We start from the raw sequence: 27663 nt of genomic DNA, 5'->3' as shown, positions 1-27663 counted from the left end.
AAAATTAAATTTAAAAAAGGCTTTAAAATAAACTCAGCTCAATAGCGTGTTCGCATTAACTGCTACAGGAATTTGAAGGCTTCAGAACTTGCCTAAAAATTATTATGTTTTTAACATTTCTTCAGTTGAAAAGTAATTAATTGGTATTTGTCAGTACATCCAATAATACATAGCAAAAGTAAACTGTTAATATCTAATTTGTCCTATTTAATTTTAAAAATGTAAACAAATATTGGCTAAAATAACAGAATGGTTTGCAGCTCAAAGCTCATCAACACAGACAAATAAACTGTGAATAATGTTTACAGATTTTAACCTCTTTTGTGAATCCAACAAGAAATCAGTCATTTCGTTTTCAAATGTAATTTATTTTCCCTTTGCTGCTCCTTGACATTCTTTATGTTATGTATATACACATGTATATATATATATATATTAATATATAAACTTTATTATAAAGTAGCTACTGAATGAACACAGATTACAGTAAAAGTCAAACCTGAATGTTAAAAAAATGTAAATATAACACATTAAATCACAACTAAACACACACTTTTCTATTTCAACCCTGCAAATACAGCAGATAAGCTAATGATCTAGAAGAGCAAGACTTTTTTATTCATTACTGAAGCGCTATAACAGCTTTCAAACATTTGCATAGTTTTTATGTTCTATTATTGTGATGCTAGTTTTGGATTCAGGAGAATAAAACTTTTTTTTTTTTTTGTTTTTCTGCGCTTAAAAACCGTGAAAATAAAACAGAATCCAGCATAGTGTATAAAGTTGATAAAGTGCTAACGCTGCCACACAGCTGGTCTCCACGGAAACTCTAACACACTTTATTTATTATTCCAGATGGTTTTAGCTTCTACTCTTCTACCAACAGTGCAAATAAGACGCTTGGACCTGAAAACCACCCTGTGACGTGAGAGATAAAGTGCATCATGTGTTTTCTAACATTTTCTAAAACGTGGACGAACGTGTAGCTTCTGGATCATCTGGAGACAAAACTGCTCCGAAGACAGAAATAAATAATCCCGATTGTCGTCTTAAAGCAGAAGCTCCCAGTTAAACAGCTTTTAAAAAATACTTTTAGCTAAAATAAAACAGTTAATATTTATTGTTTACAAAAAACTGATGGTAATTATTTCTTCAATTATTATATTTGATTTAATGCTGAATTATTTTTAATTTACTTATTTGTATTTGTATCTTTTTTTGGTTATTTACTCATTTTAATTAATATATTTTATTTCTTAATTGACAATGATTATTTATCAAATTAATTTATTTGATTTCTTTCTTTTATTTCCAGTTTTTTATTTTTAACACTCTTGTTGATTATTTACTTATTTATTATTATTTATTTGTTTGTTTTAAGTTTTAATTAATAATTGTTTCCCAAATTAATTTATTTGATATTTGTCTTTTATTTTCAGTTTACTTATTGTTTTATTTTTAAATTATTTTTGCTTATCTGCTTATTAAATTAGAATTAATTTATTGCATTTTCTTCTACAATTTTTAATTTACTTCGTTTTGTTTATCTTTTGTTTTGTTTTTTTTAATTGGCCGATAGTTTAAGAGGTTGAAAATATAATCTATTTTTTTTTTACCGGCAGCAACTAAAACTGTCAGTCTGCAGCATGATTTATCTGAATTTTATATTTTTGTACTTATTTTGTGTTGTTGGTCCTGTTTCACTGTTTTGCATTTTTAAGTTGATTTGGTGGATTATGTTGAGGATGTTGGCAGTTAAAGTTCTGTGAGTTAATAAAGTAAATCTTAAATTGTAATCTTATGTTGCAGTTCAGATAATTTAAGTTTAATCTGCCTTTAAAACTATAGATAGAAATGAGTTAAAATTAGTTTTTTAAAAATTAAACTTTCCATGAACAATAAAATCTACAGAAAACACACTGTATACAAAACATTAAAAATACTAAATAATAAATTAGCTCTTTTTTGTATTTTAGTTGTTGACAGATTAAACATATTTGGCTCCACAGTTTTAGTTAAACACAGTAAAATATAAGTTGTTGCTTTGATTTAAATCAGACTGAAAATCAATAAAAATGTTGTGTGAGAAGTTTTATTGTTATGAATTTTAGCTGATTTACATTTTATCATTAGTTCTTTGAAACTTAAAACCAGTTCAAGCCTTAAATAAATAGTCTGTTGTGTAAACATTTGATTAAAATTGTGTTTTTCTAGCAAATTTACAGTTTTTGCCATGAAATTACACCGTTTTACTGTAGTTAAATATGTTAAAAATGTAATGTTACAGATATTTGTCATTGTTTTCTCTCTTTTTTTCCCAATTTTTTAGTGTATTTTTTGGCACTCATGCTGCTCTTCTACAGAATTTAGGTTTACAGTGTATTCCACTATTATTAACAGAAAGTTTTACTGAATTTCTACAACTAGATTTAATCCTTGTGTGGGAATCTGGGGAATCTCGATCAGTGAGATTATTTTATTTCTGCCATCGAGCAGCTTGGAGGAATCACTAAACATTCGTTGCTTCTGCAGAAACCGTCCAGAACTTATGAGAAATATTCCTGTTGTCCATAAACCAGCAGCTCAAACTGGGACTGGTCCGTTAAAGAAGCTGCCTGGAGGAAACAGTCCAGTCAGTGGCTTCCTCCTGGTTCATCTGACTGGTTCTGGTTTAGTTCTGGCCTCCCACTACCTCCGACTGGTTCTGTTCTGGTTCTGGTCTGGTTCTGGTCTGGTTCTGGCCTCCAGTCGGGGTCATAGAGGTCTCGGCTGGTGCAGTCCTGCCGTCTCGGGGCTCAGACTCGGGCTGTGCGTCGCCTTCGATGGACTCCAGTTTCCCAGCGACGCCTGAACAGCTTTCCTGTGGGCGAGTCGGTGAGTGATGGAGAATCCGGCGTTTCCCTCCAGCTGAGATAAAACCACCAACACCTGTCTGAGGATGAAGCAGGTTTATTCAATAAAAATGAATGCATCAATAATAAAATAATAAAAATCAACATTAGCCGCTAACTGAGGCTGACAGGAGGAGAACAGGCTGGATGGAAGAAGTCCAACACAAATCAGAGATCATGGACCTGTTATTAGTCTTTTCTGAAGACAACCGGGTGTGTGAGAGTTTGTTCTAGTAAAGTTATGACTTCAACCATAAAAAGTCTTGTTTTTTTTCTAAAAGTTCCTGAAAAAGTTTTGTAGGGTTGCAAGTAAGAGTTCAAACTGACATATTGTAGTTTGACGTAGTTACCCAAGGCCCTGTGCTCGGCCCACTTTTATTTCCCGCATATAAATAACTGAGGTGCTGATTCTTGTTATATAGATGACGCTGTTTTATGAAGCTGAGCCACATCTTCTATACACAACAACATATGAGGGTCATTGTAGCCAAAAAATAAAAATAAAAGCTCCTCTTATTAAAGGTCTTAAAGAATTTCAATTATTTTTCTCATAAATATTCACTTTTTTGGAAAAAAAGAATATTGAAAGTAAATTTCTGACTTAATAATCTTACAAAATATCTATGTTTTTTCTCTTGTAACTGAACTTAATTCTTAGAAACTTGTTTTACCTGTTTCATTTTAAAAAGTAAGTAATTTTTTCTGAATAATCTCAGAGATTTGAGTATTTTAAAAAAATTATTTTAATCTTAGAACTTTATAGGCACATTTTACAAAACTATATTTAAATGATTAATTAATTGTTATTATTTTTTACAAAAAGTTCCCCATGAATTGGTTGCTTAAATATCTCAGAGAATATTTAAGATTTTTTTTTTTTTTTTTTTTTAAATTAAATCTTACAAAAGTTTTGTGTTAGTAAGTTTTTGGTTTAATTTATGGTTTAATAATCTCAGAGAACCTTTGAGCTTCTTTACAATAAATTTACTATTTTAATCTCGTAAATTTTTTCTTGTAAATTTCTCAGAGAATATGTGTTTTTTTTTCCAGTAAATCGAATCTTTTTCAATGAACAAACACAATTTTGAAAAATTGATTCTTTTTTCTCTAAATTTATGACTCAATAATCTCACATCAATATATATTTTTTAAATGTTGTTGTCTTTACTAATTTCATGACTCAATAATCTCACATTTTTTCTTGTAACTTTATAACTTAAATTGTAGAATTTAGTTTTTTTATTTTTTTTTTAAAAAGTGTTTTTGCCCCATAAATGTATGACTTAATCACCTCAGAGAATATCTGAGTTTGTTTTTAAAAATTAACAACTTTAATCTTGTAAAGGTTTTTCCGTTAAAAACATTTATGATAAATTTATGATTAAATAATGTCAGAATCTCAGAGAAAATTTGAGTTTATTTCCAGTGAATTTGCAGCTGTAATCTCAGAAATTCAGATATTTTCTCCCATAAAAGTGTACTCTCAATTTTCTTCTCACAATACTGACTTACTGCATCGGTTCCATGTATTTTAATATTGTTGTTGTAGTTTTTTAGTTCAATTTAGATTCCTTAACTTAACTGATTTCTGGTGTGTGAAGTCTGTTGTTCTGTCTCAGTCTGGTTTAGAAGCTAAATAAGTAAATAACGTTTCTATGTTTCTGGATCAGACGGATGCTGGTGGAGGTCTGAGGTGAACCTGTGCAGAGGAGGGATGCTGTCAATGGTCTTCAGGCTGCTGCGAGTCGACACCACGTTGAAACTGTCGCTGCAGTCGCAGGAAACGTGCAGGTGATGTCGAGGATGTCGGTTCTCCACCATGACGATAAGCCCCGCCCACCCGTGGGTCAGGTAGTAACAGGTCATCCCTTCCCGACCCTGAAACCAGCAGGACAAACTGAAGCTGACAGGTAAATAAATACACGGCACAGAAATCGTCTGATTGGTGAAATATTATCAAAAAATGAACTCAAGCAACTCTGGTTTCTTTGCTTTCTATGACAGTAAACTCAACATCTTTCAGATTTTTTGCCTGCATGAGAGGCAAAACAAAACTTATGCACTCGCATTTCAAGAAAAAATGCATTTTATACACTTTAAACCTTTTTTAAAATCTCTTTTTATAGAATTTTGGCCAAAGGAAAAAGCTTTCAAGAGAAGAACTGTGAGGCCAACATGCATGTGTGTGACGTCATTTGATGTTTTGATGCATTAATATCCAAGTTTTTGATGTGTTGTTACAATAATATCCAGGTTTTTAATGTTTTGTTACATTATTATCCAGGTTTCTGATGTTTTGGTTCATTAATATCCATATTGTAATGTTTTGTTGCATTATTATCCAACTTTTTAGGGTTTTGGTGCATGAATGTAAAGATGTTTGATGTTTTGGTGCATTAATATCCAAGTTTTTCACTTGATTTTGAACGCTCAGCGTCACCTCGTGTCGCTCTCCTTTGGTTTCTGCCAGCTCGATGATGCCGTCGGCGATGGTTGTGTTGACCGCCGTCACCTGCTCCACCATCACCAGTCTGGAGCTGTAAACTGCCAACATGTGACCAGACGCCTCCGACCTGCCGCCGACCGCTGGAGAAACACAACTGATGTCTGTCATTATAGTCAGGACAGAGATGTGCAGAAAAATACATTAAATACACATAAAAAATACATATGGATGCTGTTTGAGAAGCTGGAAAATCTTGTTCAGTGTTGTGTTTAAATTTATTATGCTTTTGAGGATTTGTACCCATTTCTTCAGTCATTTTAACAACATATTTGGTATTTTGATCACATTTCAGCTGTATATTGTGTTAATTATAATCTTGCATTTGTCTATCGATATTTTCCTAGGAAAGACTGAATTTCTCTTGGCTTTTGGTCTCTCTAGATCAGGGGTGTCAAACTCATTTTAGTTCAGGTTCCACATTCAGCCCAATTTGATCTCAAGTGGTCCAGACCAGTAAAATCATAACATAATAACCGATAAATAACGACAACTCCACATTTTCCCTTTGTTTTAGTTCAAAAAGTACATTCTGAAAATGTTCACATTTAAAGAACTATCTTTTTACAAAACATTATGAAAAAACTGAAATTTTCTAAGAAAAACAAATAAAATTTCAACAACATTACGCCTCAGTTTATCATTTACACCAGATTACAGTGTTTCTACAAAGGAACAAAACATTTAAACACAGGTATCTGGAACTGAACGTTATAGTGTTTTACATAAAAAAAGACAAAAAAACAAGAAAAACAAGACAAAATATTAAAAAATGAGACACATAACGACAACTGAGAAACAAAATGACAAAAAAATGAGACAAACGACACGAAACAATAAAAAAAGAAACAAAAAATTCGACAAAGAAGTTACAAAGCGACAAAAATAATGGAAACAAGTGAGACAAAAAATGACAAAAGCGAGAAACAAAACAACAAAAATGACACATAAAACCATGAAGAAAGCAAAAAACAAAATGACAAATAGAGACAAAAAACACAAGTGAGACAAAAAGGAAACACAAAACGACAAAAGCATGAGACAAACGGTAAAAGTCAGACAGAAGTCAGACAAAAAACAACAAAGACAAAACATTACAAAAATGAGACACAAAATGACAAAAGAGCAATCTAGTATTTTACTTTATGATCAAAACAACTTGTTATGGTCTAGAAATTATTTCAAATTTATAGTTTTACAAATTTACAATGTTTTTTACTCTTTATAAAGTCATCCTGCGGGCCGGATTGGACCCTCTGGAGGGCTGGTTTTGGCCCACAGGCCACATGTTTGACACCCCTGGTCTAGAGCAAGTTTTCAACAGAGTTTTTGACTTATCTTCACTTGGAAAACAAATTTATGTTCACTCGCCCAGGTACAATAAATTTAGCTCTTGTATGTAGAATATTTTTACATCAAATTATGTATCTTGTGAAAGCACAAGGACTCACGATTCAAAAGGTGTGAATTATTTTAAGACAACAACACAACAACATATAAACATTTGTTCCATTGTTTCTATGTGCTGCACATAATTTCAACATAAGAGTCTTTCTTGGGAAACAAAAGTGTAGAAGTCAAGGGGTTAAAAAAAGACAAATGTGCCAAAATCTTACAAATAAAGTCATCATTACACATATAAATGTATTTGCACTGTTTCCATGCAGTGACAAAATCTATTTTGGCAACTTTGACAGTCTTTTGGAAATTTTCATTTGAAAATTCACCAAAAATTAACGAACACGTTTCTGTGAAAATCAAAAAATTCTGTGCATCTTGTCACAACCATGAAGCTATGAGTGACTTGGCTGTGACCAACAGTCACATCACAATAATTCAGAATCGTTACTTAATCTTACCGTTGCCCTCGGAGACCAAACCGTGCCAGTGGTTGAACGCGCAGCACATCACGGCGTATTCTCCCGGCTCCAGCATCACGTCGCAGCCCACGAACCTCCGGACCGAGCGGCGGCTGTGAGCCAGCAGGCGGCCCAGAGTCAGAGCACCGGAGCTGTCGTAGGCGACCCGGAACAGCAGAACACAGAGATCCAGGAGGTGGCTGTCGGCCGTGTCCCAGCGCCTGGACCAGAACCAGCAGGAGGTCAGTGATGTTCAGCTGGTTCATTATTACTGAGATTTTGGATGTTTTTTGAATTAGTATCAGTGTTGCTGTATGCTAATATCCAGGTTTTTCAGGTTTTGGTGTATTATTATTCAGATTTTGTATATTTTGACGTGTTAATATCCAGGTTTATGATGTTTTGATGTCTTAACATCAAAGTTTGCAATCATTTGGTGCATTAATATGTAGGTTTTTCATGTTCTAGTGATTTAATATCCAGATTTTTGACATTTTGGTGTGTTGATATCGAGATTATTTTCACTTCAGTGTCTTAATATCCAGGATTTTGATGTTTTAGTGAGTGAATATCCAGGTTTATGATGTTTTGGTGTCTTAACATCATGGTTTGCAATCCTTTGATGCATAATTATGCAGGTTTTTCAGGTTCTGGTGCGTTAATATCCAGATTTTTGAAATTTTGGAGTGTTAAGATCTAGATTATTTTTCACTTTAGTGCTGTAATATCTTGGATTTTGCCAATCTGGTGCATTAATATCCAGCATTTAATTTTTTCTAATGTCTTAATATCCAGTTTTTTTTATGTTTTAGTGAGTTAATATCCAGGTTTTTCAAGTTTTGATGTGTTAATATTAAAATTTTTGACATTTTGGTGTGTTAATATCAAGATTATTTTTCACTTCAGTGTCTTAAAATCCAGGTTTTTGATGTTTTGGTGCATTAATATCCAGAACAATCTAGCTGGACTCAGTACTTAAGGAAATTCAGGTTCATTCTGTTTCACTTCCCACTGTTCTTGTCTCAGCTGATTCATTTGTTCTTAAAATGTAAATACTCTAATCAATATTCCTATTATTTAACTAACTTTACCTTTAATTACTTCATCCAGTTGTCTTATTTACGCTCCCTCATCTTTGATTTTTTTTAAATCGGCCACATTGTAAATGTCCTGAGCATCTCACAGTTTAAATAAAGGTTGAATGAGTCCATTCTGATTGTACCTGCTGCCCTGCTGGAATAAAGCCAGCTCCACAGCCGTCCTCTCCAGCACTGTGATGGACACCACCGACACCGGAACGTCAGCTCCTCGAGGAAAAACACCGGGAACCCGAACCTCCTGCCAGTCTGAGTGAATCTTACAGATATCCACCGAGTCAAAGTACCTGCAGGGACGAACATAAACTCATTTGAAAGTAAAAAAAGTCAACGTATACAGCATTTCTTCAAGTGTCCACAGCTGTTGCCAACACTGGAAAAAAATTTCCACAATATATAGAGACACCATTGAATGTTCCAAGCCATGCTACATATATTTTTGTCAAGTTTTTTGTCATTTTGGACAAAGTTTGTCATTTTGGATAGTCTTCAAGTTAACTGGAAAAGTTGCTGTTATTTCAGAAAGATTTCAATCATTTTAGACAACTTCTGAATAATTTTGACAAGTTTTAAGTCAACAACATTCATGTCAAACTGTAGTTATTTAGCTAGCCTTGCTGATCCAGTCTGTTTTATTTTACTCTCAGTCTCTCTGTGAACACTGCCTGCAGTTCAACCGAAAACTCAGAGGATAATCTAGATCATACATGTAGATTAAAGTCATTTTGATGCAATATCTCACATTTTAAGTCTAAATTTGGTTAATTTTCTTGATGGAGCAGCACATTACACATGATTTTTTTCAAAAAGTGTTTAATAGATGAAAATTCAAGAACTCTTTGTTTTTACAATTTCTGACTGACAAATAGTTTAATTTTAATAATTTTTAAAAAAGATAATATGCCTTTTAAACCATTATTTTCACAGTTTCCAAATACTACCATGTTTTGCCTTTGTTAAAACTTGCTCTTTTCTTTAAATCAGAATACTGAGTGCAGCTCCAGTGACTTAATTCACCTTTTTGACATTTAAATGAAATCAAACTTTCTTCTGTATGTTCTGTTTCAGTTTTGCTTCAGTTAAATGTGACTTTGTGTTCAGACTTTGAATAGAAAACAAGCTCACACAGCCTTGTAGAGGCCAAAACAGTGCAGTAGTTTGTGTCTCCTGATGTACCTGATGAAATCCCAGAAGTCCATCCAGAACAGGCCGTCCTCGGCTCGCTGGGCGCACAGTTCCTTCTTCAGGTGTGGAGACCAGTTGGGCCAGTCGTCGGCCCAGGCTCCGGTCCAAGAGAACCGACCCCATGGGTTCCTCAGCTGCAGCAGTCTGGAACATGCAGCAGGTGATCACAACATGGAAAAGATGTCACTCTTTATTCAGATCAGGGGTGTCAAACATGCAGCCTGCGGACCAAAACTGGCCCTCCAGAGGGTCCAACTGGGCCTGTTGGACGACTTTGTAAAGTGTAAAAATTACAGAGAAGACATTAACTGCAAATTTTAAATTTGTAAAACTATAAACTGAAAAGAATTTCCAGACCATGACAAGTTGTTTTGATCATGAAGTAAAATATTAGATAGCTCATTGTTCTTTTGTCATTTTGTGTCTTGTTTTTGTAATATTTTGTCTTGTTTTTGTCATTTTTTTGTATGACTTTTGTCGTTTGTCTCATGTTTTTTGTCATTTTGTTTCTCGTTTTTGTCGTTTTGTGTTTTGCTTTATTCATTGTTTTGTGTCGTTTTGTGTTTTTTGTCTCACTTGTGTTGTCTGTTTTTTTTGTTGCTTTGTAGCTTTTTGTCTAATTTTTTTTGCCACTTTCTTGTTTTGTTTCATGTTGTTTGTCTCAGTTTTGTCATTTTGTCTCATTTTTGTGATAGTTTGTCTTGTGTTTGTTGCTTTTTAAAGTAAAATACTACATCATTCAGTTCCAGTTACCTGTGACTAAAAGTTTTGGAACTTTGTCGATACTCTGCGATCTGTAAGTTGTAATGTATAAATGATAAACTGAGGCATAATGTTGTTGAAATTGAATTTATTTTTCTTAACAAATTTGAGTTTGTTCATAATGTTTTGTAAAAATATAGTTAATTGAATGTGAATTTTTCAGAATGTACTTTTTTGCACTAAAATGAAGGAAAAATTTGTAGTTGTGGTTATTTATAGGTTATTATGCTGTAATTTTGCTGGTCCAATCCACTTGAGATCAAATTGTTCTGAATGAGGCCCCTGAACTAAGATGAGTTTGACACCCCTGATTTAGATGATAGTGTTTCCTCTGTGTGTGGTTGTAACGTTCACCTGTATGCTGATGACACCATGTTGTACTATAGAGGAGATATTGTACTTGTTTCTTATTTCTGTTCATACATCTGAATTTCTTATACAGCTACACAGAAAATGAGGCCTCAGTACCTTAAAGTAGTATAAATAAAGACCGAATTAATTAATTAAAGACAGATCTGATGTTTAGAGTCACTTTAAGCCACTTCAGCATCAGTTTTTACCCATTTGAGCAACAGAACCAGACTTATGTTCCTCACCTGTGTCCGTCCACATCCCGAACATCGAGAACCGAGTACGCATGTCGAGGACGTAAACCCAAAGACTCGTACTCGCTGTCGTCCACCTTCATGTTCCCTCCTCCACAGGACGCCCCCATCAGGAAGCTGGCAGCACAGCAGCATAAGACACAACTAGGGTTAACCTAGATATAAGTTCTTTTGGTTCTAAAAATGTTATGGAAAAAATCTGCAAAGTTCTTCGGACATTTAATTGGAAGCATTCTTTTAGTACCCAGAATGTTGTTCTTAAAAGTAGGGCAGCTAAAGACGTTCTCAAAATGTTTGCTGATAATAATGTTAGAGAATTATGCCTTAATATTCTCAAAACTGATTGTTGCACTGAAAACATTCTACCTCTGTTAGCAGGGAACATTGTGGAACACTGTCAGAATGTTTTATACAAACAAAACATCCTTAGAACATTGCAGGCAGAACGTTCCACCTTTCATATATCGAAGTACAAGAGCGTCTCTTTAAGAACGTTCTGTCATCTGAGGTCTCAATAACATCTGGAAAACATTTTTTGAATGTTGTATTGAGAACATCCTTCCGTTGTTATTGTGGAAAGGTCTTATATGAGAACGTTCTATAACGTGTTCCCTCAACAAAAACTCAAAATGTCCTACCTTTAATAAATCACATTACAAGAGCGTTATAAAATGTTCTGCATAATAAACCTACCGTCATATGAGGCCTTGACAACATCTTGAAAACATTTTCTGAATGTTGTTTGAGAACATTCTTCATTTGTTATTATAGAATATTGTTTGAACATTTAATAGAAGAATGTTCCATAACATGTTTCCTCAGCAACAAAGCAAAATGTTTTATCTTTAATATATCACATTACAGGAACGTCTTATGAAGAACGTTCTCTCATCTGAGGTCCCAACATCTTCAAAACATTATCTGTTGTCAGAGAACATCAGGAGAATGTTTTAACGTAGAACGTTCTATGACGTGTTCTTCTACTACATCCCCAAAACATCAACAGAACATTACAGAAGGAATGTTCCATCTTTGTAAGCATATCACAGGACAGGAACATTTTATCACATCTGAAAATATTTTTTAAATGTTGGTTTGAGAACGTTCTTCCTTTGTCACAGAACATAATCTGTGTTCAGGACAACATCCTCTGAATGTCGATATTAAAACATTACATTACCTTTAAAGGATCCTTTGATGAAAACATTTTCTTTATTAATGACTAGAACTTTTAGGTGATGTTGTGGGAATGTTCCCTCCTCACCCGGCCTCCTTGGAGCTCAGCATCTTGGCCCAGATGAGGTCGGTGTCGATGGGTTCTTCTTTGGGGTTGGTGGTGCTGATCTGCAAGGCCAGAGACTCGCAGGGGGCCCCGGTCAGCGTGGACAGACCCTCAATGGCCCGACCCGCCTGCAGGGCGAAGTAGGAACCGTGGAGCTTCGCTAGAGCTTTTTCAATCAGAGCCACCCAGAGCTGCTTCCTCTGGGCCTGCAGGAGGAGGATTAGGAGGTTTAACGTGGAGGAAATATCTCCTGCAGCATTTCAATCACATCTGCTGATGAGGAGCATCAACACCATAAAGCAAAACTAACAGAACTCTGAGGACTACATGTAGAATATTATCTGCACGATACATTTATCTTGCTGTATTACGCCTTCATGTGTTGTGGAAAAAAAAACTCACAAGATAAAGACCAATATCGTGTTAAAGTTATGTTTGCAGGAAGAAGAAGCTTTCACAAGTTAACTCTGAGGCAGGAAACTGTTGAAGAAATATGATCTGAAAAGCTCATAAACACAGTGGGAGAATTGAATAATATAATTGGATTTCAGTGAAAAATGAGAGTAGCAGACTGCTTAGAGGACCATTAACAAGGATGCTCTGTTATAAAAGTGAAAACTGAGAGATTTCAATGTTTTTACTATGTTGAACAGCCTCTGAAGCTTGTATATTCACTCTGTTTGAAGCAAAAGGGTGTTTCTGTCTTCAGAGTTTTTAGGAAACTAAAAGAAATAACTCAGATTGGAGAAGAAGGTTTTCAGATTTAAGTTTGACATATAAAACTTATTAATTCCAAATAAGCGCTTAAGCATTCAAAAAAAGTCACCAGACAAAGTTGAGATAACAACAAAAATGAATCTAATGGCTACTTTCAATGTGAAACAAGTTGCTCATTAACCCAAACTAAGGCCAGAAAAAAATATTCTACGAATTATTTGTAGCTAATAAGCTACAAATATGTGACATTGCAGCTCTACCAGTGATGCTGTTATTTGTAATTAGCATCTTCAACCCTCCAATTATTTTCCTTACAATAAAGTGAATTGTGTGCAAAGAACAACGTCAATACTTCAACATGTCAACCTGAAAATTGGTTTACTTCACTGGAAATGTACAATTTAAAGAGTTTAATCATTCTTATTTTAAGAAAACCTAATATTTGCAATAATCAATAAAGAGACAGGCTCTTAGAAATGTCTAATTTACAAGACATGAAGAAAATTGTGCATTGTGTTAGTGAATACTGCCAATCCATACCATTAGCGAATAACTTAAATTGTTTATCCATACTGTTAGTTAATAGTTTCAACTGTTTTACCATATTGTTAGCCAGTAATGTCAGCCATTTATCCATACTGTTAACTAACAGTTTCAGCTGTTTGTCCGTTAGCTAAAGGTTTCACCTGTTTATCTCTTTAGTTACCTAGTAATTTATTCAGTTTACAAATACTCTTATTTAACAGTTGCAACTGCTAATCATTACTGTCAGCGAATCTCAGCTGTTTATCCATATTGTTATAAATAATTATAAATAATAATTCCTAATTTATTTATAAATAATAAATAACTGTTTATTTATAATATTAGCTAAAAAATTCAGTTGTTTATCCAAACTGTCAGCTAACAGGTTCAACCGCTTATCCAAACTGTTAGCAAAAGGTTTCAACTGTTTGTCTCTTTAGTTAGCTAATAATTTATTCAATTCATAAATACCATTAGCTAACAGTTGTAACTGCTAATCATTACTGTTCGCGAATCATTTCAACTGTTTATCCACACTGTTTGCTAACAGTTATAACTACTAATCCATACTATTAGCTAACAGTTTTCAATTGTTAAGTGATACCGTTAGCTAAAAATTTCAGTTATTTAGCCATACTGTTAACAAAAAGTTTCAACTGTTTGTCTCGTTAGTTAACTAATAATTTAATCAATTTATAAATACTGTTAGTTAACAATTGTAACTGATAATCATTACTGTTAGCAAATGGTTTCAACTATTATTCATACTGTTAGCTAACAGTTATAACTGCTAATCCATACCATTAGCTAATAATTTCAACTGTGTTATACAACAACCAACTTTTATATTACAGAATTCTCACACAGATTTCTAGTCTGGAATCAGGAAGTGCAGCGCTAATCTTGACATGTACCACCTGGTGTACCTGTTCTCCAGATGTTCCTTTTCTACCTGTTCTCCAGATGTTCCTTTTCTACCTGTTCTCCAGATGCTCCTTTTCTCCAGGTGTACCTGTACTAAAGCAGGCTGTTTATGTACCTGAGAGAACAGCAGGTGTCCGTTCTCATCGCAGGGCAGCATGTCGTCCACCAGAACCGTCGTCCAGGAACCATCTTTGCAGAGTCGGACCTGATAGGCTCCTTCAGCACACAGCGACCGGGTCACCATCACCTTCTCCACCAGCTCGGGCCGCTCAGCCAGAACCGCCAGGGCACTGAGGAACCTGTTCTCCAGAGGTTTAGCGGGTTTTAGTGGAGAATCTGAGCAGGCGCCATGTTGGGCTCGAATCAACATGAAAGTAAAGCCATAGTGTGGAACCACTTTTTATAAAATAATCTGAAGCACTGGGAGTTGGATGATTTTACTTTGAGGCCAGTAACAGCATTATAGAACTCTTCCAGTTGGGACACGATTGGGGTGGTTTCATTTATTGTCCCTGCTCAACGATTGTCCTAATATTGGCCATAAATGCAAAAAACGGTTTTATAGTTGGTGGAATATCAGAGTAGACAGAAATATTGGCATTTTTTACCAAATTTGCACCATCATATAACTGGTTTGTATTATTCTATCAAAGCAGAGTTGTACCGTTAAACACTATTCGCACATATCAATGGAAAACTTTATCTAGCTACATTATAATTCAGGTTACGGCTTCAAACGTTGATCCATAGATTGGAGCAAAGAAAACGATGCAAAAATGGACATGACTCCACCTTCCTGTAGAGCTGTACGCTCACCAGCAGTTACCCAGAAGCCCCTGCAGGATGTCGGATGGTCGCAGCGTCCTGAACACCGACCACTTCACTCCTCGGTCCCTGAAGTTAGCGCAGCTGATCTCTTGGGGTCGAAGCCACTTCCTGACCCGATGCTGGACGCTGTCGTCCAACGGGAAACCCACCGACTTCGGACCTGGCGGGAAACTGTCGTCCACAAACGTCACCGAGTTCTGGGAGAGAAAACACAGAATCAGATGTCAGGAATTAGAAAAAAAACGTCAATCACAGTGAGTTTGATTGTTGGTTTGACTGTTAATGAAGCTGCTGATCTTCTAATTTCCACCTCAACTCCTTCACAATAAAAGCCTGTTTAATTATCAGCAGTAATAAGCAGCAGTGCAAGCTTCTTTTTCTTTTTTTCAAATAATTAACCCTCCCGTTGTTTTCATTTACGGGCACCAAAAAATATAGTTTCCTTGTCTGAATAAATACAAAAATTCAGCAAAAAAATTCCCAGAATTTCTGAAAATCTCCAAAAACTTCAGAAAATTCCAATAATTCCTTAAAAGTTTACCTTAAAAAATGTATTTAAAAAAAAAATCCCCCAAATTTGGCAAGAAAATTCTTGTAAATATTTTCAAAAAATGAGTAAAAATCTTCCAAAAAGTAGTAAAAACATCTATCAATTACATATATATCCGTAACACTTCTTATATTTTCTTCAAGAACATTGACAAAAAAATCAACCGAAATCCAGCAAAATTTGCTGGATTTTGGTTGATTTTTTTTGTCAATGTTCTTAAAGAAACATTTTTTTCTACCAAAAAAATGCTTTAAAAAATTCCAAAAAATGTTGAAAATGTGAACATCAGGAGTTTCTCTGTGAAAATATATACATTTTTCACATTTTCAAACTTTAAAACGGGTCAATTTGACCCACAGGACAACACGAGGGTGTGATAATAAGATGGTTTTCTTGGGTTGTCCTAAACCCAATCTTTTGTCTGAAATAGCTCAAAATGGACATCATGCCAGAGGATATTGAATATAAAAGCTCTGAGCTGAAATAAGCTGATAAAGTCTTTTTTTTTTTTTTTTTACCCGACTCATCCTCCCAGGCTGCTTTATGTTCCACCTGCAGGTTATTATAGTTCTATTGCTCCCTGCAGGCAAGACTCAGGGCTGAATAATCCTACAGATATAAAAAGACGCCTTCATTCTGCACAGAGAAGCTCAGAGTGAAGCAACATTAACCCTCTGAACTTTAAGCAGTGGTTTCTTTTTACTCCTGTCTAGTTTTTCTTCACTGTGGTTCATTTTTCAATCTAAAGTCCTGCAGCTCTACGGAAATAGAACAACATGAGGAAGGAGAGAGAACTCAGAAATGTCTTCTGTGCAGAATGAAACAGAAAAACAACTAAAAAAAAAGGAATGTTCAGTTTCTTTAGTCATTTATCTTTAACTTCTTTTACATTTTTTATGCTCTGTGGAAACACTGCCTGCAGTTCAGCCAAAAGAAAAATCACTGATTTTTTGTCAGAATTTTTAAAGAATTAGTTGGAAAAAGTACTTTTGGTAAAATATCACAATATTAAGATGAAATTTAGAGACATTTTCCAACAGATGAGTAGTTCACAGTGTCAGAAAGTTAGAAATGCAGCAGTTCTTTTGGTTTTCACAGTGAATGGAGGGTTAGGAAAAAATCTGAACTTTTCACACAATATCCTCATTCAGATGCCAAAACTTTACTGTTTACATTTTAAATTTGTTTTTATACTTGTCGTCTCTCTGCTTTGTGTAAACTCTGCCTGCAGTTCAACCCAAAAAAATCATAGAATTTTTGTCACGTTAGTGTTGGTTGCAGCTGAGTCAGGAATGGTTTCACAGTTTCATCAAAGAGCGCAAAATTTTTTGTTTTTAATCGGATGTTTTCAGTGGAAACAGAACATTTTGGGCATTTAAAAAAAATGAGACATGTATGTATATTTATGACACCTTTAAGATCAAATTTTGTAAAGTTTCCCAACAGAACAGTACGTCAAAGATGCTCAAAGATCTCCTGGAAGTTTGACATTTCTCTCTGTTTATTATTATTTAGAAGGTGCCATTTTAGAGACTTCTAAAAGATAACATACCCCCAAAACCTGCCAGTTGTCTTTTTTGTGGTCAAAGGGTTCAGAAAAATTGGTTTTGATGTTAGTTTAACCCTCGTGTCATCCTGCGGGTCAAAATTGACGGGTTTTAAAGTTTGAAAATGTGGAAAAAATAAATAAATTCACAGTGAAACTTCTGATGTCCACATTTTCAACATTTTTTGGGAAATCTCTGAACATTTTTTGGTGGAAAAAAAGAAATGTTAAAAATGTTTAAGAACATTCATAAAAAAATCAACCAAAATCCAGCAAAACTTGCTGGATTTTGGTTGATTTTTATGTGAATGTTCTTAAAGAAAATATTATTAAGATAATATTATATTAAGTTTTACTGATACATATGGAATCACTTTAGATATTTTTAGGATTTTTTTTGAAGATTTCACTGATTTTTCAAAAATATTTACAAGAATTTTCTTGCCAAATTTGGGGGATTTAAAAAAAAAAAAAAAAACCTTTTAAGGGAAACTTTTAAGGAATTATTGGAATTTTCTTCCTGAAGATTTTGCTAATTTTCTGAAATTTGGGTAATTTTTTTGCTGAATTTTTGTATTTTTTCAGACAAGGAAACAATATTTTTTGGTGCCCGTAAATGAGGACAACAACAGGAGGGTTAAAGTCTCTGACCTCTCTGCAGAAGCTGACGATGTTCTCCCACAGCTCTTTAGCTTCTCCTTCGTCGCTCTGTCGCAGCGCCTCCACCAGCCGGCTCTCCTTCCTCCTCGGTGACGCCGCCGGTCTCAGCTGCTGAGGCGTGTGACAGGCCAGGCAGTGCTGGGCTTTGACCTGGTTGATGAGGGTGCAGGCCGGACACGACCACTCCTCCGTCCTCACCGCCGGAAACAGCAGCGAGGCGTCGGCGGCAGGAGACAGCGGAGACATCTCCTCCTTCAGGATGCTGAGCCTCCTGCTGGTCAGCAGCTCCGGCTGGCTGGACGGATTGGAGACGGCGAGAGTGGAAGGAGACGGACTGATGCTGAGAGGCTGGCTGAGGTCCGGAGGAGGAACCTCTCTACGGCTGCAGGGAACCGGGTTGTTGTGGGCCGGAGGTCCGCTGAGCGCTGAGGAGGCTGAGGTCGAATACGAAGCCTCCACCGGTAAACACTCTCCTCGGGTGGAGATGGACAGCGACAGAGCTGCAGGTTCCGGCTGAGTGGCTCCAGGTCCGTCGCTGGCTTCGGGGCCCCTGAGGGCCTCGGCCGGGATCTGCGGCAGCGACAGCTTTCGAGGTCCGCCGCAGGCCGAGCAAGACATGGAGGTGGGAGTGTTCTGGAGCGTGCACCTCAGACAGTCCCAGGACAGGCTGGTTCTGTCTTTCGGCCTCCTGCAGGGCTCCGAGGACGAGGCCCTCAGGGGCCCCGAGCAGCTGCTGGAGCGCTGAGGTCTGGGCTGGGCTTCAGGAGGTCCGGTGTAGCCGCACAGCGAACAGGCCGAGCTGCCGGGGGAGTTGGCCAGCGTGCAGCGGGGACAGGACCAGCCGGCGTCCTCCCTGCCGGGCCACATCCAGCGGGCGTCGGGTGCTCGGCGAGGGGCCTCACAGATGGAACATCGGGGGGCGCCGGCGGCGTTCAGGAAGGTACAGCAGCCACAGGCCCACTGAGTCCTCTGGAAGGGCATCGAACCCGACGAGAAACTGCAGAGAAAACAGAATCAGAATCAAACCTGATGCTGATTGTTTTATTCCATCCAGCACAGAACACCGTCAGGAGGCACCAACATCCAGTCCATAGCCTAAAACCAGTATGGAACCAATCTAAAATCAGTCTAATACCAGTATAGAACCAGTCCAAAACCAATATAAACAAGTGCCAAACTAAGTCCAAGAACAATTTAAAGCCTAGTCCAAAATCGGTCTAAAACCAAGTCCATGACCTGTCTAACACCAGAGTAAAATTTGTTCAAACTCAAGTCCAAAACCAGTATAAATCCAGTCCAAACTGATTTCAAACTAAGTCCAAGACCAGTTCAAAACCAGTCCAAAGAACCAAGTCAAAAACCACTCAGTGCAAAATTTTGTCCAAACCAGATCCAAAATTAGAGCGCTGATCTCAACATCATGGAAACATCAACCAACTCCAAACCCACTCTAAAACCAGTCTACTACCAGGTCCAAGACCAGTCCAACTAGAGCCTGATCTCACCATCATGGACTCCAAAACCAGTCCAGGAAGTCCAAAAACAAAGCCCTGATCTCAGCATTGTGGTGATGGTGACCAAGCTCAAAGCCAGTCTAAACCTAAGACGCAAACCAGTCTAAAACCACCATAAAACCAGTAGGAAACCAGGATAGAACCAGTCTAAAACCAGTCTAAAACCAGTCTAACCCAGTCTAAAATTAGCCTAAAACCAGTCTAAAACTAGTCTAAAACCAGTCTAAAAATAGTCTAAACCCTAGATGGAAACCAGTCTAAAACCATTCTAACATTTGTTTAAATCCATTCTAAATCCAGTCTAAAGCTAGTCTAAAATCAGTCTAAAACTAGCCTAAATCCAGTATAAAACCAGTATAAAACCAGTCTAAATCAAGTCTAAAGCAGAGTCCTGATTTGAGCATCACTGCATCTTATCCTCCATTAGTCTGATTTAATATCAACCATCTAATCCATAGATTGAAGTATTTTCCTGGTTTCTTAGAACTAAACTGTAAACAATAATCTTCATATTGAACTCTTTAAAGGAACATTAAGAACCTTCAGAGTTCTGATCCAGTCTGAGGAGTTTTTCTCTGATGTTTAAACAGAACAAACACAGATCTGAGTCTGCAGCTCACTTCTGGTTTCTGTTTCTGTAAAATCCCCGGAGACGAAGAGGAGGCAGGAGCAGCCTGAGAATATGAAGAAGTCTAAATATAAACGGTGAATAACAGTTGTTTCAGGTTCCTAAACGCTGCTGGCTGCAGGGAGAACATTAAAATGCATGAATATGGAAATGATAGAAGCAGCTGCAGCACAGATTCCCACTGTTCTGCTGAGTTAGTTTCTGGAGAAAAACACTGTTAAACACGTAAGTTCATGTTCCTGCAGCTCTCAGAGGTAAAACCGACTCAGATTATCAGACAGGAAGTTCTGGAGGGACGTCGGACTGAAATCTGTCCCACATTTTCCATCTGTGGAGACCGAAGCTGCAGGATTCACTGCAGCAAACACTGACTGCTGCTGCAGAGAAAACACATGTTTAAACCAGAAATTTAGCCTGGAAATGTACTTTTAGACTGAAACATGAACCTCTCTGCTGTTTGTTTACATCTGAAACTAACATCTGGATCAGAAAATGCAGCTCAATTAATTAATAGTACATTAAAAGCTGCAAAATGTGACATTGTTTTAAAAAGCATAGTGTGAGGCCTGGTTTGAGTAGAATAATAATTGTTCGATTTATTTAATGTTAAAGCTGTACAAATTAGCATTTGCATATTTTATTTTGTCTTTTTGAAAACATCTAGTCATTTTTGGAAAAAGTTTTATGCAATGTTTTGTCATTTAGTGTAATATTTTACTGTTTTTTAATGCTTTATTGTGTTTTCATGATATTTATTGTTCATCTCACGTTTTGTTGTTGCTTTTTAATCTTTTATTATTTTCTCTAATAATACAGATTTTTGAAATCATGTTTTATTGTTATGTTTTATCTTCACAAATGTTTTATTTTTTAAACATTTTTTCTTTTTGTCTTTTATTTTGAAGTTTTTTGTCTAATTTTTATTTTTTTCATATTTTGTTGTTTTTGAGTAGTTTTATTGCCTTTTCATAATGTTTTATTGTTTTTGTTACATGAATAGATTTTTTTCCATTTTTTAGTTTAGTTTTATTCATTATTATATTTGTTGTTGTTTACATTTTTTATTGTTTTCGATGTTTTATTTTCATTTGTAATGTGTTATTGTCTTTTTAAATATTTATTGTCCTTTGTAATGCTTTATTGTTGCTTTAAAATGTTTTATTATCTTTACCAATGCTTTGTTTTTTAGGTTTTTACAGTTTTTTCATGTTTTATTGTCTTCTTTAATGTTTTGTTTTTTGTTTCTAATGCTTTATTATCTTTTAAAAATATTTATTGATTTTTTAGGGTTTTTAATATATTTTCTAATGCTTTATTATTGTTTCTAACAATATTGATTTTTAAAATCATGTTTTATTGTAGTGTTTTATCTTTAACAATGTTTTATTTTTCATATTTATTGTCCTTTCATACTGTTTTATTGTCTTTTTTAATAGGAATAGGTTTTTTTTCTAATTTGGGTTATTTATTATTGTGTTTTCTTGTTTTTCATGTTTTATTTTAATTTATAATGTTTTATTGTCTTTACCAGTTTTTTTTCTGTTTTCTGTTTCATAGTTTTTTATTACATTTTATTGCATTTTCTATAGTTTTGCCTTCTTTGATGGTGTTTTTTTTAATGTTTTTTCATTTCGACGGTTTAATTTTTTTTAGCTTTTTAAAAATATTTCTTGTCTTTTTAAATATTTTCTGTTTCATTGTTTTCTCTTATGTTCGATTTTTGCTTTTAAACGCTTTTATTTTTACAGATGTTTTATTTCTTAAAATCATTTATTGATTTTTCATGAAGTTTTTAGAATGTTTTCCTCACTTTTTCAATATGAACAGTTTTTCTATGATTTATTGTTTCTTGTAATGTTTTCTTTTTTCTATATTTGTTCATGTCTTCATTAATGTTTTGCTTTCATACATAATGTTTGTGTCTTTTTAAAATATTTATCTTTTCTAATGTTTTTTTAAAAATATTTTTTCTGTTCTATTAGTTTTTTCTAGTGTTTTATTGTCTCTGAAATGATGTTTTATGTTTTATTGCTGCTCTACGCTTTCTGTGGTTTGAGTTTTTTCTTTTTGTTGACCTCGAGCTCCAGCTGGGTGATGCTGACAGGATATACAAGATAAAATATACATTTAAGTGAATATATTTTGAACCTGTGGAACAACAGCTCGACAAATAAACCTGAAATGTGGAGGATTTGGTTCAAAGGCAGCGACTGAATCACAGGATGAACTCTGAGCTTTCATGTGTCTCCTGATGTCACATTTTCTTCTTTTCGATCCATGAAGGTATTTTGATCTGCCAGCTTCAAACGCTGAGCAGCGCTTCCTGCAGCTCAGAATTCCCTCTGGAAGCTCCACCGGACCGGTTCCTCCATCAGGGATTCCCCCGGAGCCTTCAGGTTTCCTGCCAGCGAGTAACCCGAGTCCCAGTGAAGGTCTCCGGCTGCCTCCATATTCTCAGTAAATCAGACAGAGCGGCAGTAATAATTAATAAGGAAGGCTGAGGTTTGGTTCACATCGATCGATTCATGAAAAATTCACGAGCGGTCGAGTCGAGTCCGGAAAACTGTGGAACATAAGTCAGCTTTTAAACATTCAGACATCACATTAGCATTAACAAATGGACATAATCAGAGGCTTTGATGAGGAAAACTAACATCAGTGACGTTTGGTTCAACATTTTGATTTGTTCAGGATCTCTGAGCTGAGAAAATAACAACTAAACAACTGTTTGTGTGTTTTTTCGCTGTCTGGTTGTTGAATTCTGTGTATTTTCTTGCTCTAAATGAACTGATTCTCTAAAAAAAAAAAAAAAAACTGTCAAAATAAGTAAAATGAGTAAATTCCAGAAACCTCAGAACACTTGTGTGACTTATTTCTGCAGCGGTGGACATAAAGCGTGTTGCATTACCTGGTTAAGAGTTACATCACTGTGCATTCAGAACCAAGCATTGTCAGAAAAAGAAATATTAAAACTATTATTTTTAGTAGCCTATTTGACACTCACACAGATTCTGAAGGTGTTTTCAGAATCCTCCAAGACTCTTCGAACCGTTTGGATAAAAAACAATCACGTCTGCTGCCCTCAGGTAAAAAAAAATAATTTCTTGCTTGTTTTGGGTTCCACTTCTTGTATAATATGGAATTTTTGCATATTTATCACTTTTGCTATTCGGCATTTGTTTAAAACTTTGCCATAATTATTGTCTAAATTCTTAACGTTGGGTCATAAAGCATAAAACATGAAAATATTCTGCTGACGGTACGCATTACGTTGGGGATAATTTGTTCAAGCCTCCTGTTGTTTTCATTTACGAGCACCGAAAAACATTGTTTCCTTGTCTGAAAAAAAATCCAAAAATTCTGCAAAAAAATTTGCCAAATTCCTGAAAATTTGCAAAACCTTCAGAAAAATTTAAGTAATTCCTTAAAAGTTTACCTTAAAAGTTTTATTTAAAAAAAAAAAAATCTCCCAAATTTGGCAAGAAAATTTTTGTAAATATTTTCAAAAAATGAGAAAAATCTTCCAAAAAATCCTAAAAATATCTAAAGTGATTACATATATATCAGTAAAATTTCTAATATCTTCTTTAAGAACATTCACAAAACAATCTACCAAAATCCAGCGAAACTTTTTTTTTTAAAACATTTTTTCCACCAAAAAATGTTCAAAAATTTCCCAAAAATGTGGACATCAGAAGTTTCACTGTGAAAATATATTTTTTCCCACATTTTCAAACTTTAAAACAGGTCAATTTTGACCCGCAGGACAACACGAGGGTTAATAGACTCAGAGGAAACAGTCCTAAACAGCTGGAAGCAACAAAGTAAACTGTGATTGTGTGATATAAATAAAAACTGAGTGGGACCTGCTGTTATCCTATCTCCATGTTGGGTATCATTTATGATTATTAGTATTTAATGAAGTGATCAAAGCTGTTGTTCCACTTTAATGAGGATCCTGCTGCTGTCTGATGCTGTGGGTATTTAATGGATGCAGATGAAACAGTCCTAAACGGCTGGAAGTGAACTGAACCCTGAATCAATGTAACGTGACGAAAAGTTGTGTGACCTGCTGTTAGATCCTGATCCATCCTGTCTCCATGTCAGGATCATTCAGAATTATAAGTGTTTAATCAAGTTATGCTCAAAGAAAAGACAAATATCGGTGCTGAAATATCTAAAAATCCTTGCCTAAATCATTTCACACAATTGGAAGCACCACTGATGGAACGTTTTGTGTTGGAAATGATACAGAAGCTCGGTCCGACCTGGTAAAACTGCCATTAAGACTTTTAGAGAAGACATTAATTTGCTGAAAGAAGCTTAAACCTTCCTACATCCATCTTCACATATAGAAGGCAAAGCATCCTCGATTAGGGCAGGTATATGGGTTCTGTAAAGCGTCTCGAGACAATTTGACTGTAATTGGCACTATATAAATAAAATTGAATTGAATTGAAATTGAATTGGTTAACAGAAAACTTATCTGCAAAGTGAAAGTTCAATTTTAATGTTCCCAGAAAATTTCTCACTTCTTTTAAATCAGGGTTTGTTTACCTTTAATGAAAGCTTTTCATTGGTATGTTCTTTGTTTCTTACATGTTTCTCTGAATGTTGTTTATGTGTTCTGCAGATCCGGCCTCCTACCTCCTCTCTCGGTGTCGGCCTGGTCGGGGAAGCTGCCGGGGCAGGAAGCTGCTCTGGCTGCTCCTTAAACAGCCCATGACGGGGGACGGAGGCAGGGCGGCGCCTCGCGGAGCCGCTTCACCCTCCGCTTCGTCTACAAGGGAGGAGGAGGAGCTTCCCATGATGCCGCTGGCTCAGGTGGACGGGCCCTGAGGAGGGGAGGCAGGAAAACATCAGTCTGTTGCTGTTAAAATGATCGACATGAGTGTTATGAGCAGGTCACAGGATATTAGAGTAGAACCTACTGTGGAACATTTTCTATGTGAAGTAATTCTTTGCGATTGTTTCATCCCTTTGTGATTCTTTTCTCTTCAGTTGTCCTCCAGGATTTCTCTAGACTTTGCTGCATTCATTTACCCTCTACCTTTACAAGCCTTCAGGACCTGCTGCTGAGAAACATCCTGATGCTGCCACCACCATGTTTCACAGTGGAGATGGTGCATTTGTGATGATGTGATGACGACCAAAGAATCTTCTTCCAGTTGGCTACAGAGTCTCCACATGTCTTCTGGTGAACTCTAGTCCAGATTTAATATGAGTTTTTCCTCTTTGTCTCCCATAAAGCTTTGACTGGTGAAGAACAGACAACAGTTGTTGTTTGAACAGTCTCTCCCATCTCAACTGCTTTTTCTAGCAGGAAATGCTTCTGCCTTAACATACATTTAATGGTAATATGATGTGCAAATGTGAGTAAGACTTTAGTGGGTTTTTTACAGCTGAAACTTTTTGTCTTAGTTTACTTTTTAACCTCATCGGAACATTATTTTAAATTATAAAAGTCCTTACAACATTCTTTGAACACTGGAATGAAATGTTTTCTTCAAAGTATTACTGGAACTTGCAGCTAATGTTAGCTGTTGTGTGTAGATGATAACAGATGATTGATCTTTTATCAGAACACAGATGCACAGGAGTGGCGTTCTGGACGAAGCTGCTCTGATGGATATTTTAAGGTCACACTGCAGGACTTTACTGTAACTTTGCTGTGATTCAGATGCTGCAGATCTGCTGTGGTTGGGCTCCAGCTGCTTCCTGCTCCACAGTTTTGTCCTTGAACAAGGACTTTAAATCTGTCTGATAACATCGGCAGCTTCAGATGCTCATCAGGAGGAGACGCCGACTGCAACACTCACGTTTTCTGCTCACTGCACACAAATCCACTGTTTTAATTCTTGTTAAATCTGGTATTAATCCAGAGTCTCCTTCTGCTGTGTTGGTCTCTAGCTGCCTAAAATCCCTCTAAAAGCATGAAAACACATGAAGTGTCCAGACACAGTTTTGTTGCATACAGGAGCCTCACTGCAGATGCTTCCCTGCTGATGCTGAAGTTCACGTCGACTTCAGGTGAGCTGGAGGAGCTGCAGTCCAGCAGCCGGACGCTGAGACGCTGCAACAGAGGACAGGAGGATGAAGCTGGACTCACCGACTGCAGGGAGGCTGTCTGCTGCTGCTGCTGCTGCTGCTGCTGCTGCTGCTGCTGCTGCGACCAGGCGGATGATGCTGCTGCTGCCTGCTGCATTCTTGGAGATGTGAGCGGTGGATGTGCACAGTCACCCCCCTTCTGCACACACAGCGGCGTCAAGCTGCACAGACACACAACAGCATCCTGTCAGCATATTCACAATAAAATACCTCTGGAAAAAAATAACAGATTTAACCAAAATAAATTAAAAAGAATTAATAAAACAAAAGGCAGGTGACAGAATAAAAAGTAAAAATCAATTCATTCATTCTAATTAAACTGCAGGAACACAAAATTAGAAAAAAAGGAACTGCAGGAACACAAAATGACCACAAAGAGGCACTAAATCTTTGTGGTCTTTTTGTATCTCATTGTTTTTAGTCTCTTTCGATTGAGTTCTATGACCACATAATAATGCCGCCACCACTGTGCTTCACATCATGATTGGTCTCCTCATAGAACCTTCTTCCAGTTGACTTCAGTCTCCACATGTCTTCTGGTGAACTCTAGTCCAGATTTAATATGAACTTTTTCCAAAAGTCTTTCTCTGTCTCCCATAAAGCTTTGACTGGTGAAGAACAGACAACAGTTGGAACTCCTTCAGAGGAGTCATAGGTGTCTTGGTGGCCTCCCTCACTAGTGTCTTTCTTGCTCAGTCTCTCAGTTTTTGAGGACGTCCTGCTCTAATCAGATTTACTCATGTTCCATATTCCTTCCATTTCTTAATGATGGATTAAACTGGACTCTAAAAGATATTCAGTAACTTGAAAATGTTCTTGTATCATCTTCAACTGATGCTTTCCAACAACGTTTTCTCAGAGTTTCTTGGAATGTTCTTTAGTTTTCATGGTGTAATTCTATCCAGAAGTACTGATCCACCAGTGACTGGACCTTCCAGATACAGGAGTCTTTATACTAAACCTGTGTTCGATTAGATGAGTCTGACTTTATATTTTACATTTATGCGAATGAGTCTTTTGGTAAACTCTTGTCAACAAAGGCAAATTAAACTGACCATAATTCCATGTTTAAAAACAATTAAAGGAGAAAACTTTATACAGGCACTACAGATGCGGTAACTGTAATAAAGTATTTTACACCATTGTAGGTACTTTTAATGAATACCTCCAGCATGTCTATCATGTGTTTGTGATTAACTGTGAAGCCATTAGTGACTTAAGTGTGACCAACAGTTACATGTCAAACATTATCAGCCGAAATGCAGCCAAGCGCTGCACATCATCATGAACACATCATTCTCACTGTGAAGCATGGTGGTGGCAGGATGCTTCATGTGTCTGCTGTGATCCTTACACATGCTGTATCGTATTTTTAATTTCTCTCCGAAAAATCAGCATATTATTACCTGAAACATCACAGTAGCACTGTAAACTGTATCTGAAAACATGTATATATGACAGTAACAGTCATGAAAATTA

General features: G+C 36.2%; 1 protein-coding gene across 1 annotated transcript; it reads right to left on the bottom strand.

The window, feature by feature from the left end:
• Positions 1–689: 689 nt before the first annotated feature.
• On the bottom strand, positions 690–27561 carry LOC111572516 (calpain-15-like). Its single transcript, XM_023276213.3, has 13 exons — positions 26186–27561; positions 24724–24911; positions 17926–18931; positions 15167–15375; positions 14466–14649; positions 12167–12390; positions 10894–11019; positions 9527–9679; positions 8476–8637; positions 7254–7474; positions 5332–5477; positions 4591–4769; positions 690–2932 (listed from the first exon to the last, which is right to left on the bottom strand). The coding sequence occupies exons 2-13, from the start codon at positions 24882–24884 to the stop codon at positions 2755–2757; spliced, it is 2949 nt and encodes a 982-aa protein (XP_023131981.1). The 5' UTR covers positions 24885–24911; positions 26186–27561; the 3' UTR covers positions 690–2754.
• Between the last annotated feature and the right edge of the window lie 102 nt (positions 27562–27663).

This window comes from Amphiprion ocellaris, chromosome 19 (genome assembly GCF_022539595.1).
Source record: "Amphiprion ocellaris isolate individual 3 ecotype Okinawa chromosome 19, ASM2253959v1, whole genome shotgun sequence".
NCBI lineage: Eukaryota > Metazoa > Chordata > Actinopteri > Pomacentridae > Amphiprion > Amphiprion ocellaris.
The sequence above is the reverse complement of the archived record's forward strand: the minus strand, read 5'-3'. Positions and strand labels throughout refer to the sequence as shown.

What these genes read in the sequence shown, in the direction of transcription:
- LOC111572516 (XM_023276213.3), bottom strand. Translation starts at nt 24,884, where the DNA reads ATGGGAAGCTCCTCCTCCTCCCTTGTAGACGAAGCGGAGGGTGAAGCG. An exon ending in CGGGATGTGGACGGACACAG is followed by an intron (nt 9,680 to 10,893) that starts GTGAGGAACATA and finishes TGCATGTTCCAG; the next exon opens with ACTGCTGCAGCTGAGGAACC. An exon ending in CCAAAGGAGAGCGACACGAG is followed by an intron (nt 4,770 to 5,331) that starts GTGACGCTGAGC and finishes TGCTGGTTTCAG; the next exon opens with GGTCGGGAAGGGATGACCTG.